This window comes from Lissotriton vulgaris, chromosome 7 (genome assembly GCF_964263255.1).
Source record: "Lissotriton vulgaris chromosome 7, aLisVul1.2, whole genome shotgun sequence".
NCBI lineage: Eukaryota > Metazoa > Chordata > Amphibia > Caudata > Salamandridae > Lissotriton > Lissotriton vulgaris.
The window spans coordinates 1312066053-1312080722 of record NC_141695.1 but is presented as its reverse complement, the minus strand read 5'-3'; the positions used below and the strand labels follow the sequence as shown (position 1 = coordinate 1312080722).

General features: G+C 44.3%; 1 protein-coding gene across 2 annotated transcripts in view; it reads left to right on the top strand.

The window, feature by feature from the left end:
• The window catches only part of LOC147703576 (up-regulator of cell proliferation-like), a 186390-nt gene that overhangs the window by 16583 nt on the left and 155137 nt on the right, over positions 1-14670 (top strand). Inside the window, exon 4 of one of the 2 annotated variants that reach the window (XM_086931921.1) lies at positions 5596-5658. The exons of the other annotated variant lie outside the window; for it this stretch is intronic. Within the exon in view, the coding sequence (XP_086788047.1) occupies positions 5596-5658 (63 nt within the window). The remainder of the gene's footprint in view (positions 1-5595; positions 5659-14670) is intronic. 2 annotated transcript variants of the gene reach the window in all.

The window sequence follows — 14670 nt, the reverse complement described above, 5'->3', positions numbered from 1 at the left end:
AATGCTTCCTCCTACAAATCAAACACACAACCCTCTGCCTCTAGAGGTTCCTACAGAGGAGGGTACAGAGGAAACAATTTCAAAGGTAGGGGTAAAAGCATGCCAACACGTAACTCCCCTTTCCCCAATAAGACTTGCCTAAATTTCCCTCGAAAATTTAACATCTGTTGGGGAAGGCTTCAACAATTTCCCCTCATTTGACAATTAATAATCTCAGACAAATGGGTACTAGACATTATCCGACATGGTTATTGCCTGGAGCTCACCAGCTATCCTCCCAATATTCCACCTTACACTCACAAACTCTCATCAGAGTACCTACAGCTCCTCAAATAAGAGTTACAATATCTTTTACCAAAGGGAACCAGTTCCATTACAGTACCAAGGATCAGAGGTTTATTCTCTGTACTTTCTAATCCCCAAAAAGGATAGCTCTTCAAGACCAATTTTGAACCTAAGAATGTTACCTATACATATTGTCAGAACACTCCCATATGGTTATGCTTCAACAAGTGCTTCCACTTCTACAGCAAGGCGATTTTATCTCCACACTAGATTTAAAAGACGCATACTTTCACATTCAGGTTCACCGAGCACATCGCAAATATCTCACATTTATGATAGCAGGAAAACACTATCAGTTCAAAGTGCTACCATTGGGAGTAATTACTGCTCCCAGAGTGTTCACAAAGTGCCGGCAGTAGTGGCAGCTCATTTCAGAAGACAACAGATTCATGTCTTCCCATACCTAGACGATTAGCTTGTTAAAGTCAGCACACAACAAAAGTGTTCACAACACACTGAAACTACGTTAGACCTACTCCACCAATTGTGTTTTACGGTCGATATGCAAAAGTCTCATCTTCAGCCTTTACAAATGTAGTCCTATCTGGAAGCCACTTTAAACATTCACACAGCTCTAGCCTCTCCCTGTGCAGCCAGAATTTGAAATATTCAAACTCTGTTACTACAGTTTCAGACCAACCAAAACCTAGTAGTTCAGGACTTTCACGCAACTGCTAGGAATTATGGCATCATGCAATGCAATAGTGCCTCAAGCAAGATTACACATGCGTCCTCTACAAGAATGCTTAGCACATCAGTGGAATCAGTCACTGGGGCAATTAATAGATCTAGTGTTGGTAGACTGCTGCACCCATCACTCTCTGCCATTGTAGAACACACAAAATGTATCAAAAAAGCAGCCCTTCATCGACCCTGTTCTATAGATTGTACTAACAGCAGATCTATCTCTCACAGGTTGAGGTGCCCATCTCCACATTTGGCAATTCAGGGTCTGGGGGACAAAAAGCACAAAAGTGTCCACATCAACTAGCTAGAGCTTCAAGCTGTGTACCTAGCACTAAAATCGTTTCAGTGTCACCTCATAGAGAAAGCTGTGTTAGTCCGCCTTGACAATACGACGGCTATGTACTGTGTTAAAAACAAGGGGGGTATACTCTCTGCAGCTATCACACCTCTCTCAGATTATTTGGGGGTCACAAAATTCATCTTCTGGCAGAGCATCTCTCAGGAGTGAACAAACAAATTGCTGACCGCATCAGCAGGATGTGGCAACAAATACACGAGTGGGAACTTCATTCTAAGGTTCTTCTTCTATACTTTCAACAATGGGGATTGCCACAAATAGATCTGTTCACCACAATGAACAACTCAAAATGCCCAAACTTTGCCTCCAGGTTCCCGGACCATCTATCCTAAGGCAATACACTATGGTTGAATTGGTCAGGGATATTTGCCTACGCTTTTCCGCCTCTCCTTATGTTTCTGGTTCGGAAGCTCAGGCAGACATCACTCCCACTGATTTTAGTGGCTCCCACATTGGCAAGCCAACTTTGGTTCACAATTCCAGCCTTCTCACTCAGAACCATGGAGAAATCAGACACCCAAACCCAAGGAGCTCATCGTAACGATTTGGCTGATGAAGTCATAGAGTTAGGATACTTACATTTGCCACCAGATTGTGTGACATATTCTTAAAGAATCAGGAAAACCTACCACTTACACCCACCATTCCTAGATTTGTTTCAAAATATTCCTATCCCATTGTATGGGAGCTTCTTTGCGACTCTTCGCTTTCACTTTCTGCGCCCGGTATGGGGGGGCAGCCTATAGTCTGCTGGAACGCCCTCACTTTGCCCTTTGAACGTGGGGAATTTGGGGTTCCTAATTTCCAAATTTATTATCTGATTGCTCAGTGTAGTTTTTCGCACCACTGGTTTCACACTGACGTACAAATTCCGTATATTAGGCCAGTGTCTGACCTCACTCTCCACTCCCCCCTCCCTATTACCTGTGGGGGTTCAGCGGGACCCACAGGATTTGCAGACCGTCTCCCCAACCAGCTGGGCATGGAAACAACTGGCCCACGCCACCAATACTGCACTGCTCTACTCTTCATTCCTTCCTTTAGCCGGGACCCTTTGGATCACCAAGGAAGCCATAGTGCTGCGCACACTATTGAAATTCAACTTGGGACCATTTGGGGATCTCTTCCCAAACAATCATTTTTTTCTCGCGCTGTGAGGACGACCACTTCTCCAATGCCACCTTTCTAGACCACTTTATTCTACACCGATTATTGAGTGAATTAAGGTCCACTGTCCCGACTTACCCTATAGAGCCGCCTGACTTTCCCCCATTGTCCCTCCTCATTAAGCACATCAGTGATGAACACTTGATGTCTGATATGTATAAAGCGGCTATCACACTACTTCCCCCTAGGGACTTGAAATTGAGGCAGACTTGGGAGCACGACCTGGGCCAGCCCCTATTGGACGCTTAATGGCATTATTGTTGCGAACAAACCCACAAGATCTCTTTTAATTCTAGGCATAAACTGCTACATTTCAAATTCCTCCAGCAGGCATATTACATCATGCATGGTCCACCCTATGGACTCCACCAGCCCCACGCTTGCCCTCGCTGTAAGACCCCATGGCAGATTTTGTGCATATGGCATGTTCCTGTACTAAAGTGGCCCTGTTCTGGGTAAAGTTTTTGAGGCTATATCTTCAATGTTGGACCGGCCCATCCACCCTCTTCATGGATCTGTTGGGAAATGTTGGAGATCTCCCCAAATCCTGTTGGCGTTTTTGCGCTCTTGCACTACTGCTGGCCAAGAGAGATGTTGCCATGTTGTGGGGTAACAGACACCCCCACTGTGATGTGCTGGTTGTATAGCAAGACCTAAAGTAACACCAACTCTGAACTATAAGCCCAGCTTCAACCCCCTGCTTCCCGCCCTCTATATATTTGGCAGCCATTCAAGTTGTACCTATTAGAACAGACGTCAGTGAGCTCGCAAACTGACCTAGAGCCAACCACAGCGTAGTAGTGTAGTATTTATAGTATTCGCCTTTTCTTTTTTAATGTCCTACTATGTATGTACTCAGGGTTACAGTATGGAGTGTAATATTATGTGATGATATGATTGTCTTTGTTGGGAAAAATCTCAAAATAAAAGTTTAAAAAAAAGAAAGTCTACCACTACAGCATGTTACGTGGCAGAATGGAAAACATTTGTTGTATATTCTAACAACAATATTGATCCGCTAGATGACTCTATCCAAAATATTAATTGTTACCTTTTACATCTACATCAAGCTGGTCTGGCCTACACATATATTTGATTGCGCCTTGAGGCAGTAGCCGCATATTTTCAAAACAAACAACATTTATCCCTGTTCAAGGTTCCAGTAATTAAAGACTTTATGGAGGTCCTTAGAAGAGTAATACCACCCAGAGTACCTCCTGCACCAGTTTGAAATCTGAACATTATGATTACAAGGCTCATGGGTCCACCTTTTGAGCCATTATACAATTGCCCATAACAGTTTCTTTCATGGAAGGTTGCCTTCCTCATAGCTATGACTTCATTATGGAGAGTTGGTGAACTACAAGCATTAACCTTAGAAGACCCCTTCTTTCAGCTTCATAAAGATAGAGTAGTTGTTTGCACCAACCCAAAACTCTGTCCAAAGTGGTTTATGCTTTTCAATTTAATCTATCAGTTGAGCTACCTGTGTCCTTCCCTCAACCTGATTCAGTAGCAGAAAGAGCTCTTAACACACTTGGTGTCTGAAGAGCGTTACTGTACTACATTGAAAGGACACTTTCGTAAGACAAAGCAACTGTTTGTGGCATTTACACCTCACAAAGACAATCCTACCTCTAAATCTGGTATTTCAAGATTGATTGTTAAATGCATTCAAACTTGCTATGCTAAAGCTAAAATACCTTTATCTGTGCCTCCTAGAGCACATTCCACTCATAAAATAGGAGCATCTATGGCCTTTTTAGGTAACATTCCCATAGCTGACATTTGTAAGGCAGCAGCATGTCCACACCAAACACATTTGCTAGACACTATTGTGTGGATGTGGTAGCATGCCAACAAGCCAATGTAGGGAAAGGAGTGCTAAAGACAATTTTTCAGACAACTGCAACGCCTAACGATTAGCCACCGCTTTGGCAGAATACTGCTATATTGTCTATACAAAGCATGTGCATCTACAGCACACATGCCTTGAACGGATTATGTTAATTAGCCTGTAAGCATCTGTTCTAGGCATGTAGAGCTGTAGATTCACATGCGCCCTCCCACCTCCCCAGGCACTTGTAGTTGTTGCAGTTCTCATTATTTACTTTGCATACGCATGCACATCTTGATTTTTCACTTACTTACTCTACTCTCAACCTCATGTGGGAAAACAATCTAACAATGGAGTCGATGCCCATGCGCAATATCCCCAAAAGAAAGAGTCACCTTACTGCATGACTGAAAAAGAGTTGTTTGAAGAAAAAACAACTTGCAAACATCCGCACTCAACACTAGATGGCAGGAATACGCAAAGCATGTAAATCTACAGCTCTACATGCCAAGAACAGATGCTTACAGGGTAAGTAATATAATCCTTTCTTACCTCTGCACCTATCAGTTTTATATGTCAGCGCCAAAAATGTTTGATGTCTACTGACCTCTGTCAACGTGACATCTTCATCTTTTGCTCCTGTTGCTCAGTATCCACACTTCTGGGGAATAAGAGAAATTCACATTTGGGTCTAGATACACTGTGATCCATCCTGAACATTTCTGCAGTCCTCACTCATTCTCTGAACCGCCACTCAGGTTAGCGTTTTTTTACACAGCCTGTGGGTCCTATCTGGCCTTTGGCATTCTGGGTCTCATATAGAGTAGGTGCTCAAGCATTGTATATTCTTTACAGTGGGCCTCTTGCGTGTTTAATTTTGGACTACAAACTTTAGTGTATGTTTGATGACCAGTCCTTGTCTTACTGAACCCTCAGTAAACAAGAAAGCTGCATCGATGGGGCCATTTACAGGCCACCTGAGAAGTCAGCACCCTCCATATGAGTCAGCTCCGACTCCCCATTCCTGTTATTTTAAAGCCCATTTAATTATTAATTTTTTCTGCTTCCGTTCTCTTTTTCCATGTTTTATTCTGTTCTCCTTCTTTGTCACTATTTCCTTACACCTCTTTTTCCTATCCACCCTGGTATTTTAGTGTGAGACGAAATCGAATTTGTAATTGAAACATTTCTCACTTTTAAGAGGCAGTTTTGGATCAGAAAGCACTGGAGGATGTGGAACAAATCATGAAAAAAGAATGTACTGGTATGTTTTCTGGTTCATAGTTGACTAGCCTTCAACTTTTCCTGAGGCTCGGTTTAACAGTTTGTACGATCATGTTTTACAAGTTATGATTTAAAAAATAGATATCTCTTTAGGTAATCCTTTCTTTTTTGCTTGTAATTCAATGTTCATCAAGGCATATGCACTCCTTTTTGTCTTTCTCAGTAAGGGTAGCAGTGCAAGTTTCCATGAAACAGACTGGCTCCTTTTCCTTGTCCCCTGCAATGGAAGGTTTATAGGCGCCTGAGGAATAAAAGGAGTTAGGATCAACTACAATTTACCAATTACAGTGTAACCCATTCGGCCACACAGTAAATGTCAGAGTCGATTGATGTGATCAAGTATATATTTATTACAAATTCAAATCCAAGCTGATATAAAACAATCGTAGATACATAGTATAAAAATACAGAATTGATATCTGAAACGACGTGCACTATTTATCCTCAATAGCAGAAAGCAAATGAGGACTAATTTAGTTGCTATACAGAGAATAAGAAACAAAGTCTGGTGAGTCGATTGAAAGTTTTGATCTTCTTACCTGTACATGAAGTTGTCTGAAAAGATCTACTAAACCCTATTCTAAATTAGAAATCAAGTAAACCCCATTTAAGGCAGGGAAGAAGAGAAAGATGAAATCTTCGGAGAACCTCTGTAGAAGTTCTATGAAGGGAATGACATAGGTATAGCATGAAGCTACATAACAGAGATGTTTATGAGTAAGTATCAAGGACCCCCTGAGGAACTAAATGCTATAAGTCCTAGGTCAGGGATTAAACAGCAATTGAAACAAAACAACCTAGGCACTTAAAAGTAACACTTGTCAAACCTAATATTGCACAGAAGGAGAGGTTACAAAAAGTATATAAATACATCAAATAGAGGGACGAGGAAAGGTTGTCCTATCTGTTCCCCGGAACTCAGTAGAGAAAATCAAAATTGGATAGGACACTTGTTACCACTTATACCAAGAGAAGTATTGTGAAACCCTCATAAACGTTGTGTATAACGAGAAGCGGTATATCTTGTTCTCCGCCCCACACAAACGTTTTGGCAGCAATCATCGGGTTAGACAAAGTGTGTATTGCCTAGCCTCGCCCGAGGCTTTCTCTGGTTTTTTCGTGGCAGTCTCCAGAAATAAAAATTCGAATAACCCCAACAGAAAAAGGCACAAAAAAAGGATAAAATAGTTTCCAGCCGAGTGAGATACTCTTATTTTATTAGTATCGGTGGACAACTAGTTTAAAAGAAGTTGGTATGCTCGCTGGAAAATTAGGAATCCATAGCATATATTACTAATATTGACAAAAACGTCGACATGTTTCTGCTCTGTTGGCCCGTGGGTCTGAGAGCATTCGTCAGGACAAAGACAACAATAAACAGAGATCTACCTATCACTATTTGTGATGTAGGGGGGTAGAGGTGTAATTTACAGTCTTACCCTTATGAGGTTCTATGTAGTCACCTCTAAATCAGGTGAACTTGAGTATGTGAACCTTATTAGTGTTTAAAAAAGGTTCCCTCAGGAGGTCCCAGGCCGCAGCGGAAATGTGTTCCGCGTCTTGTGCTGGCAGGAGGCAGAGCCAGCACAAGACGCGGAACACATTTCCGCTGCGGCCTGGGACCTCCTGAGGGAACCTTTTTTAAACACTAATAAGGTTCACATACTCAAGTTCACCTGATTTAGAGGTGACTACATAGAACCTCATAAGGGTAAGACTGTAAATTACACCTCTACCCCCCTACATCACAAATAGTGATAGGTAGATCTCTGTTTATTGTTGTCTTTGTCCTGACGAATGCTCTCAGACCCACGGGCCAACAGAGCAGAAACATGTCGACGTTTTTGTCAATATTAGTAATATATGCTATGGATTCCTAATTTTCCAGCGAGCATACCAACTTCTTTTAAACTAGTTGTCCACCGATACTAATAAAATAAGAGTATCTCACTCGGCTGGAAACTATTTTATCCTTTTTTTGTGCCTTTTTCTGTTGGGGTTATTCGAATTTTTATCTCTGGAGACTGCCACGAAAAAACCAGAGAAAGCCTCGGGCGAGGCTAGGCAATACACACTTTGTCTAACCCGATGATTGCTGCCAAAACGTTTGTGTGGGGCGGAGAACAAGATATACCGCTTCTCGTTATACACAACGTTTTTGAGGGTTTCACAATACTTCTCTTGGTATAAGTGGTAACAAGTGTCCTATCCAATTTTGATTTTCTCTACAAAAAGTATATACTCAATATTTATTGAATTCTTCATGAAAAAACAAGTATCACATATTGTCAATCATAAGTTAAAATTTATAACAATTCATATTAAAAACATAAAAAGCAAATGACACAACAATAAAAAGTGGCAAAAGGAATAAATCTCGACCCGCGTTTCGGCGACCAGCGCCTTCTTTTGGAGCAGCCACGTATATCCTATAAAATAAAGAAAAAATATAGAACAGGAATAACAACATTAAAATCCTCATATACTAGTCAAAAAATACATACATAATATCTAAACAATTAATCTAAAACCTATTTGTTTTTTCATGAAGAATTCATAAGTATTGAGTATATACTTTTTGTAACCTCTCCTTCTGTGCAATATTAGGTTTGACAAGTGTTACTTTTAAGTGCCTACATAACAGAGATGTTCCAAAGAGGTCTATACCTCTCTGACTCTAAAGGGAATCTGAATAAAGCTGAAGTGTCTCCTCAAATGTTCCTACAACAGAACCTTTGAGAACCCCATGTCTCAATATTTTCCATCTTCAAACAAGAAAACTTGGCAACTACACTTGGGATTTCTTTCCTTTGGTTCACACATTAGAACGTCCTTGGATTCCTCCTGTCTCCTTATTTCCGTCATTGTAATGCTTTTTGCGTACATGCTTATTTGACTAATATTATTACCTGTTGGGACATTGTTCTTTTGTTCTACCTTCCTAACCCAGTCCTGACTTGGTGTATGGGTCACACTCCTGTAACCTTTTACTAGGTTCATCCATGACAGAAAAAGACAGGGTTTAGTCACACAGAGCAGGTTCAATAAAGTCACCTGTGGTAACTGAAACACGGGGCAGATACAGCACAGGCATCCAGCATGCACAGTAGCAGTCTTCTCAAATACAACAGGTACAATTTAAGCATTTCGACTGGAAACTGCTTCATTCACAGACAAGAGGCACGGGATGCTGATGCATGTCTTTGTGAAAAGCTTCCACATTGCTTGCTTCTGTCACTTGCAAAACAGGGTGTGCACGGCAGGCTTTCATTTCTCATACTGTAGAGCCCTGGTGACAGTAGTGAAAGAGTCAACCACACACAGAACAGTGGGGTAACGAAGCTTGAGAGCGATTCCTGCCATTGCTTTAGAAATGATCAGCAGCTAAAAAAGTAATTTTCAAATTTGGTAGGTGGCATCCCCTCCAAGACGGCAGAGTAATTTTCTCTATCAGCCTAGTGGCGAAACGGGCTGCCTGCTGAGATATAAATCGACCCCTTAGCTTTGTATTACTCCAGGTCTTGTACAATTTCTAGCCCGTCTTGAAAAAGAAAATTAACTCTATGGTGGTTAATGAACATTATGCGGCCCAGAAAGAGGACAGAAACTTTGGAGCATTAGAAAAGCTATCTTCCAGTAGCCGTGTCAGAATGTTAGACCGATCTTCAAGTGCCCCGGAGTTTTTTATCTTGTTCTCCAATCAAAGGGAAGGAGGCTTTTTGCTCTAGCCAGAGCAAGGTGTCCGCTGTTAAATCAATAGAAGAAACCCAGCAATTTTGTGCAAATGCCGGTGTGGTGCTGAAGAGGATTTCAAACATTTCATGTTGTACTGTATTTTATACAACACGATAAGACTGAGTATAATAAATACATTGCTGCACAAAGAACAGATCGATGACCCAAATGAACACATTTGTTTCCTCTTATGTGACCTCTCAGGTATGCAACCATTGCCTCAGGGCCGGCGCTAGGCATGGGCAGTGTGGGCAGCTGCCCAGGGCCTCGCGCTGCCCAGGGCCTCGCGCTCAGCTCAGGCACATGGGGGCCACTTTCTGTGTGAAAGGTCACACTTTCCTAGTCGGCCCACCTGCTCCTTCAGGGCCCCCTTCCCAAAGCAATCACTCTGCTAATGTGTTTTCAAGTGAGGTGTCTCGACTTCGACTTCCCTGCTCACGGCGTGGGGTTATTCATAGAGGTGCAGTGGTGGGGGGTGGGAAAGACTGGGTATAGGAGGTGACAGCAGCAAGGCCAACAATTATGCCTCCTCACAGGCTAAAGGGCGGGGCAGCGCCTCTGTTAAAACCTGTCTGCCCTTTGTGTATTCCGTTTACCCGGCAACAGAAGGCTCTTTTGTTTTACGGAATAGCTGGACATTAGCAAGTTAGGAGACGTGGCTGAGGGGAGGAGGGGCATCCAGATCAGGCTGGCAGGGCACACGAGGGCAGTGTTTAGCAAAGTGTCTTGCTAATGCTTTGAGGCACAGGGGAGGTGTTTTCCATCCCATGGGCCTCAGCACTGGATCAGGCTACAAGGTCATCTGTGGGGGCCCCTTTCACTGGGACTTGCGAAGCCCAGGGCAGGTAGGCCTCACAGCATTCAATTAGGCTGCAAGGTCCTGGTGTGGGGCCCCCTTTGCAGGACCTTGTATGCATTATGTAGTGCTGGGAGGCCCAGGGCAGGAGGGCCCTGTCCTTGGCCTCGCAGCGCTATACTGTGAGATCACTACATTTTATTCCACAGAGGGACTAGCATGTTGGCTTCCCAGACCAGGCCACCAGTACTAAAATTAGAGGGCTAAAGAGGTAATGCAGTTAAGTGCAAAAAAACCTGATAACCACCCAATTCCCCAGCAGGGAGCTCTGTGGCCCCTCTTTTCATGATTGTAGCAGATTAACTGCTCCATGACACACCGAGTTCCCCGGCCCATTTATGTCCCAGGGGCTGTGAATTAGTAATTTCTTGTCCATATAATCACTAGCAGGAGATTTCATAATACAGTTTTGACAGCCCATGGCGAGTGCTGCTCCTGAGTCTTGTTTAACAGGGCAGTGAGGGTGCGGTGCTTGGGTAGACAGAAAGGATCTGCTGTAGCTAGACAAGGTTTCTCGTTGTGGAAGAGTGCGACACGCTGTCAGACAGCAGCCACGAAACCTCGCTACCTGCCTTTTCAAATGTAGACATAGCAAGCATCTTCCTTGATATGATGAGTGACCAAGCACTGATTGAGTCAACTTAATCAGTGCCCGTCCATTGCTGCGGACATCATTGAGGTACTGTTCTGTTCTGTTTAACTTTTAGCGCCCTGCAAGTAGAAGGCATGCAACTGGCATAAACATGCCCAGCAGGACAAATAATTGCAAAGATTTATTTTCTATAGTCAAGTTTCTTTTATTTTGCCAAGTCTTCTTTTCTTAATTTGCACTCATGCTTTCTTTTGTATTTGCTTGTGGACACTGTTCTCAAAATATAAGGATTATTTAATTGCAAAGCACATTGTTTCTTTCTTATGTGTATTTTCTGAAATTATGCTTTGACACGTAATTGTGCAGTACACCGCAATCCGCCCCACTCCAATCCACCCCACCCCACTTCACCTCACCCCACACCAATCTACTCCACTTAATACAATCCACACTAAACCAATCCACCCCACTCAACCACATTCAAATCCTCCCACCCCAATCTGCCCACTCCAATTTACCTCACTTCAATCCAGAACAATCTGCCCACTCCAATTTACCCCACTCCAATCCAAAACAATCTGCCCCACTCCAATCCAAAACAATGTGCCCACTCCAATTTTCCCCACTCCAATCCAAAACAATCTGCCCCACTCCAATCCAAAACAATCTGCCCACTCCAATTTACCCCACTCCAATCCAAAACAATCTGCCCACTCCAATTTACCCCACTCCAATCCAACACAATCTGCCCCACTCCAATTTACCCCACTCCAATCCAAAACAATCTGCCCCACTCCAATCCAAAACAATGTGCCCCACTCCAATTTACCCCACTCCAATCCAAAACGCTCCAATCCGCAACAATCTGCCGCACTCCAATCCACAACAATCTGCCCCACTCCAATCCACAACAATCTGCCCCACTCCAATCCACAACAATCTGCCCGACTCCAATCCAAAACAATTTGCCCCACTCCAATTTGCCCCACTCCAATTTGCCCCACTCCAATTTGCCCCACTCCAATTTGCCCCACTCCAATTTACCCCACTCCAATTTACCCCACTCCAATTTACCCCACTCCAATCCACAACAATCTGTCCCTCTCCAATTTACCCCACTCCAATCCACAACAATCTACCCCTCTCCAATTTACCCCACTCCAATCCACAACAATCTGCCCCACTCCAATCCACTCCTATCCAATCTGCCACACTCCAATACGCCACACTCCAATCCGCCCCACCTCACTAAATTCCACCCCACTCCAGTTCAGTCCACCCCACTCCTGTGCACAACACTCCACTCCAATCCACCCCACCCCATTTAAATCCACCCCTCTCCAGTCCACCCCACTGCAGTCCAATCCACCCCAATCTGCTCCTATCCACCTCACTCTACCCCAATCTAATCGACCCCACCCCAGTTCAATCCACCCCACAAAATCCAATCACTCCAGCCCACCACATTCCAATTCACCCCAATCCAGTCCAATCCACCCCACTCCAGTCCAATCCACCCCACTACACTAGTCCAATCCACCTCCTCCCGTACAGTCCAATCCACTCCCTCCAGTCCACTCAAATTCACCCCACTCCAAACCACCCTACTCTAATCCAATCCACCCAAGCCAATCCACCCTACCTCAAACCAATCTAATGCACCCTACTCCAATCCACCTAAATCCAATCCAGCTCAACCCATTTCAATCCACCTCTCTGCAATCCAATCAAGTCCATGTAAATTGATACTTGTATAGCGCACTACTCACCCGCAAGGGTCTCAAGGCGCTTGTACGAATATCGCTGTGGAACCCATCCTGGCTTTCCTTGTGAGGCGTCCACTCCCCCAAGGTGGAGGCCAGGCATCCTTAGCGTTGTGGGGGCCGTTGTGGAGATTAAGCAAGCTATTGCCCAGAGTTGCAGAGTGGGACTCCATGATTGGAATAGGCACCGAGGCGAGAATTATCAGGTCCGTGGAATTTTTAGCCCAAGACCCGCCGAGGCGGGGAATTGAACCCTGGTCCCGGGCTAGACCTCTGCATCAGGGTCTGCCGCTCTAGCCATTGAGCCACACTTCTCCATCCACTTCAATCAACCTCACCCCACTCAATTAAACTCACTCCACTCAATCAAACTCACTCTACAGTCCAATCCACCCCTATCTTCCCCACTCCACCCGATTCCAACCCAACCCACTCCACGGCACTCCACTCTATCGTACTACACTATACGACACTGCACTCTTCCACTAAACTCTACTCCCCTCTACTCAACTGTATGACACTGTACTCCCCCCTACTCCACACTGCAACACTATACTCCAACAAATCCAGTCTATGACACTTTACTCACACCACTCCACTCAAGGGCACTCTGTGCCACTAACTTTTAACCATGCTGAACAGCAGCCACGCTAGTGTACAACATGCCAAATACACATTGCCAAAGCCATTGCTCTCATAGGCGAGACCTATTGGCTTTGCCAGTGCTTGTTAATGGCGATGTTATTCTGAGCCTTTGCCTGTCATTTGAATTACCACTACCATATAAAAGTGTTTCATTCCACTTTTTCTAAGGAGTTGCTATTATACTATATAATGACGCTCAGATAATGGACCCTGGAAGGATGATTGTGCATCACATAGATTCAAACTACTGATCTGTAGTTATACAGCCAGGGTGCAACTCACTCAACTATTCTGCTACCATCTGTGAAGAAACAGAGGCCTTTGCTTGCCTCCTCGCCAGGCTTTGTTGGTCAACAGATTTACTATCCAATCCAATTACTCAATTATTAGCGACCACACACAAGGATCCAGGCCTTGCACTTATTTAGCCTTGTTTGTTGCATGTACAGAGCACAAACACACTTTACGGAGTGGGGGAGAGGGAATGAAAAAAAAAAACCACTTACCTGTCTGCCGCTCGCCATCACCGCCGCCTCCTCTCGGTCTACTTCCCCGTTTCCAGGGCAGGAAGCAAGATGCATCCCGCTCCCAGTCTCCTGATGGCCAATCCCAAAGCTACAATGCAGCGTTGTGATTGGTCTGAGCACCATGGATCGGCGCTCAGACAGATAATGGGAGTCTGGGCATGTTCTCCATGCAGGCTGTAATGCAGCCTGCAAGGAGAACTTGCAAAGTGCACATTAATGTTAGGCCAGCCCCAATAGCCTGCCAAACGTTCATGTACACGTTAGGGAGTGCAAAGCACTCCTCCAGTCCCCTGCTTTGTCAGCTGAGCAGCCACGCCCCGTCCCTCCCACAAAGCTGCAGCAATAATGAGAACATTAAATAATAACTTGGCTATTATGATTTTTTGTTTCCTTAAGTGACACTGCTTAAAAGCAGTAGGGCGACCCTCCTCCGCCACTGGATGTCGGTTTTTTATGATGTCACTTTTTGTGATGTCACATGCAAATTAGAGGGGCCTCGCATCTTCCATCTCGCCCAGGGCCCCACAATTCCTAGGACCGGCCCTGCATTGCCTAATTTGTGCCGGTGCTTTCCGGAGCTTAGCACCAGCACTTAATTATCAGGCCGGGTCTACGCATCTGCATGCATGTCACACATTGATGTTTTTTTTTTTTATTATTTACTGTAAGTCTGTACTCGGTGCGTGCAGCGCAGCCACAGCGTGTTAAATTAGCCTGTCCTGAGGCTGAGCCCAAGTCTAAGAGAAGATTCATAAATTAATAAATATATGTTGATCATGGCAGCCGCGGGCACGGCCCTTAGTTCACAGTGCAGTGTTGACTGTCTGTTGCAGTGTTGTGCCACTTGCCGGTGGGCGAGCCGCTGGACACACAC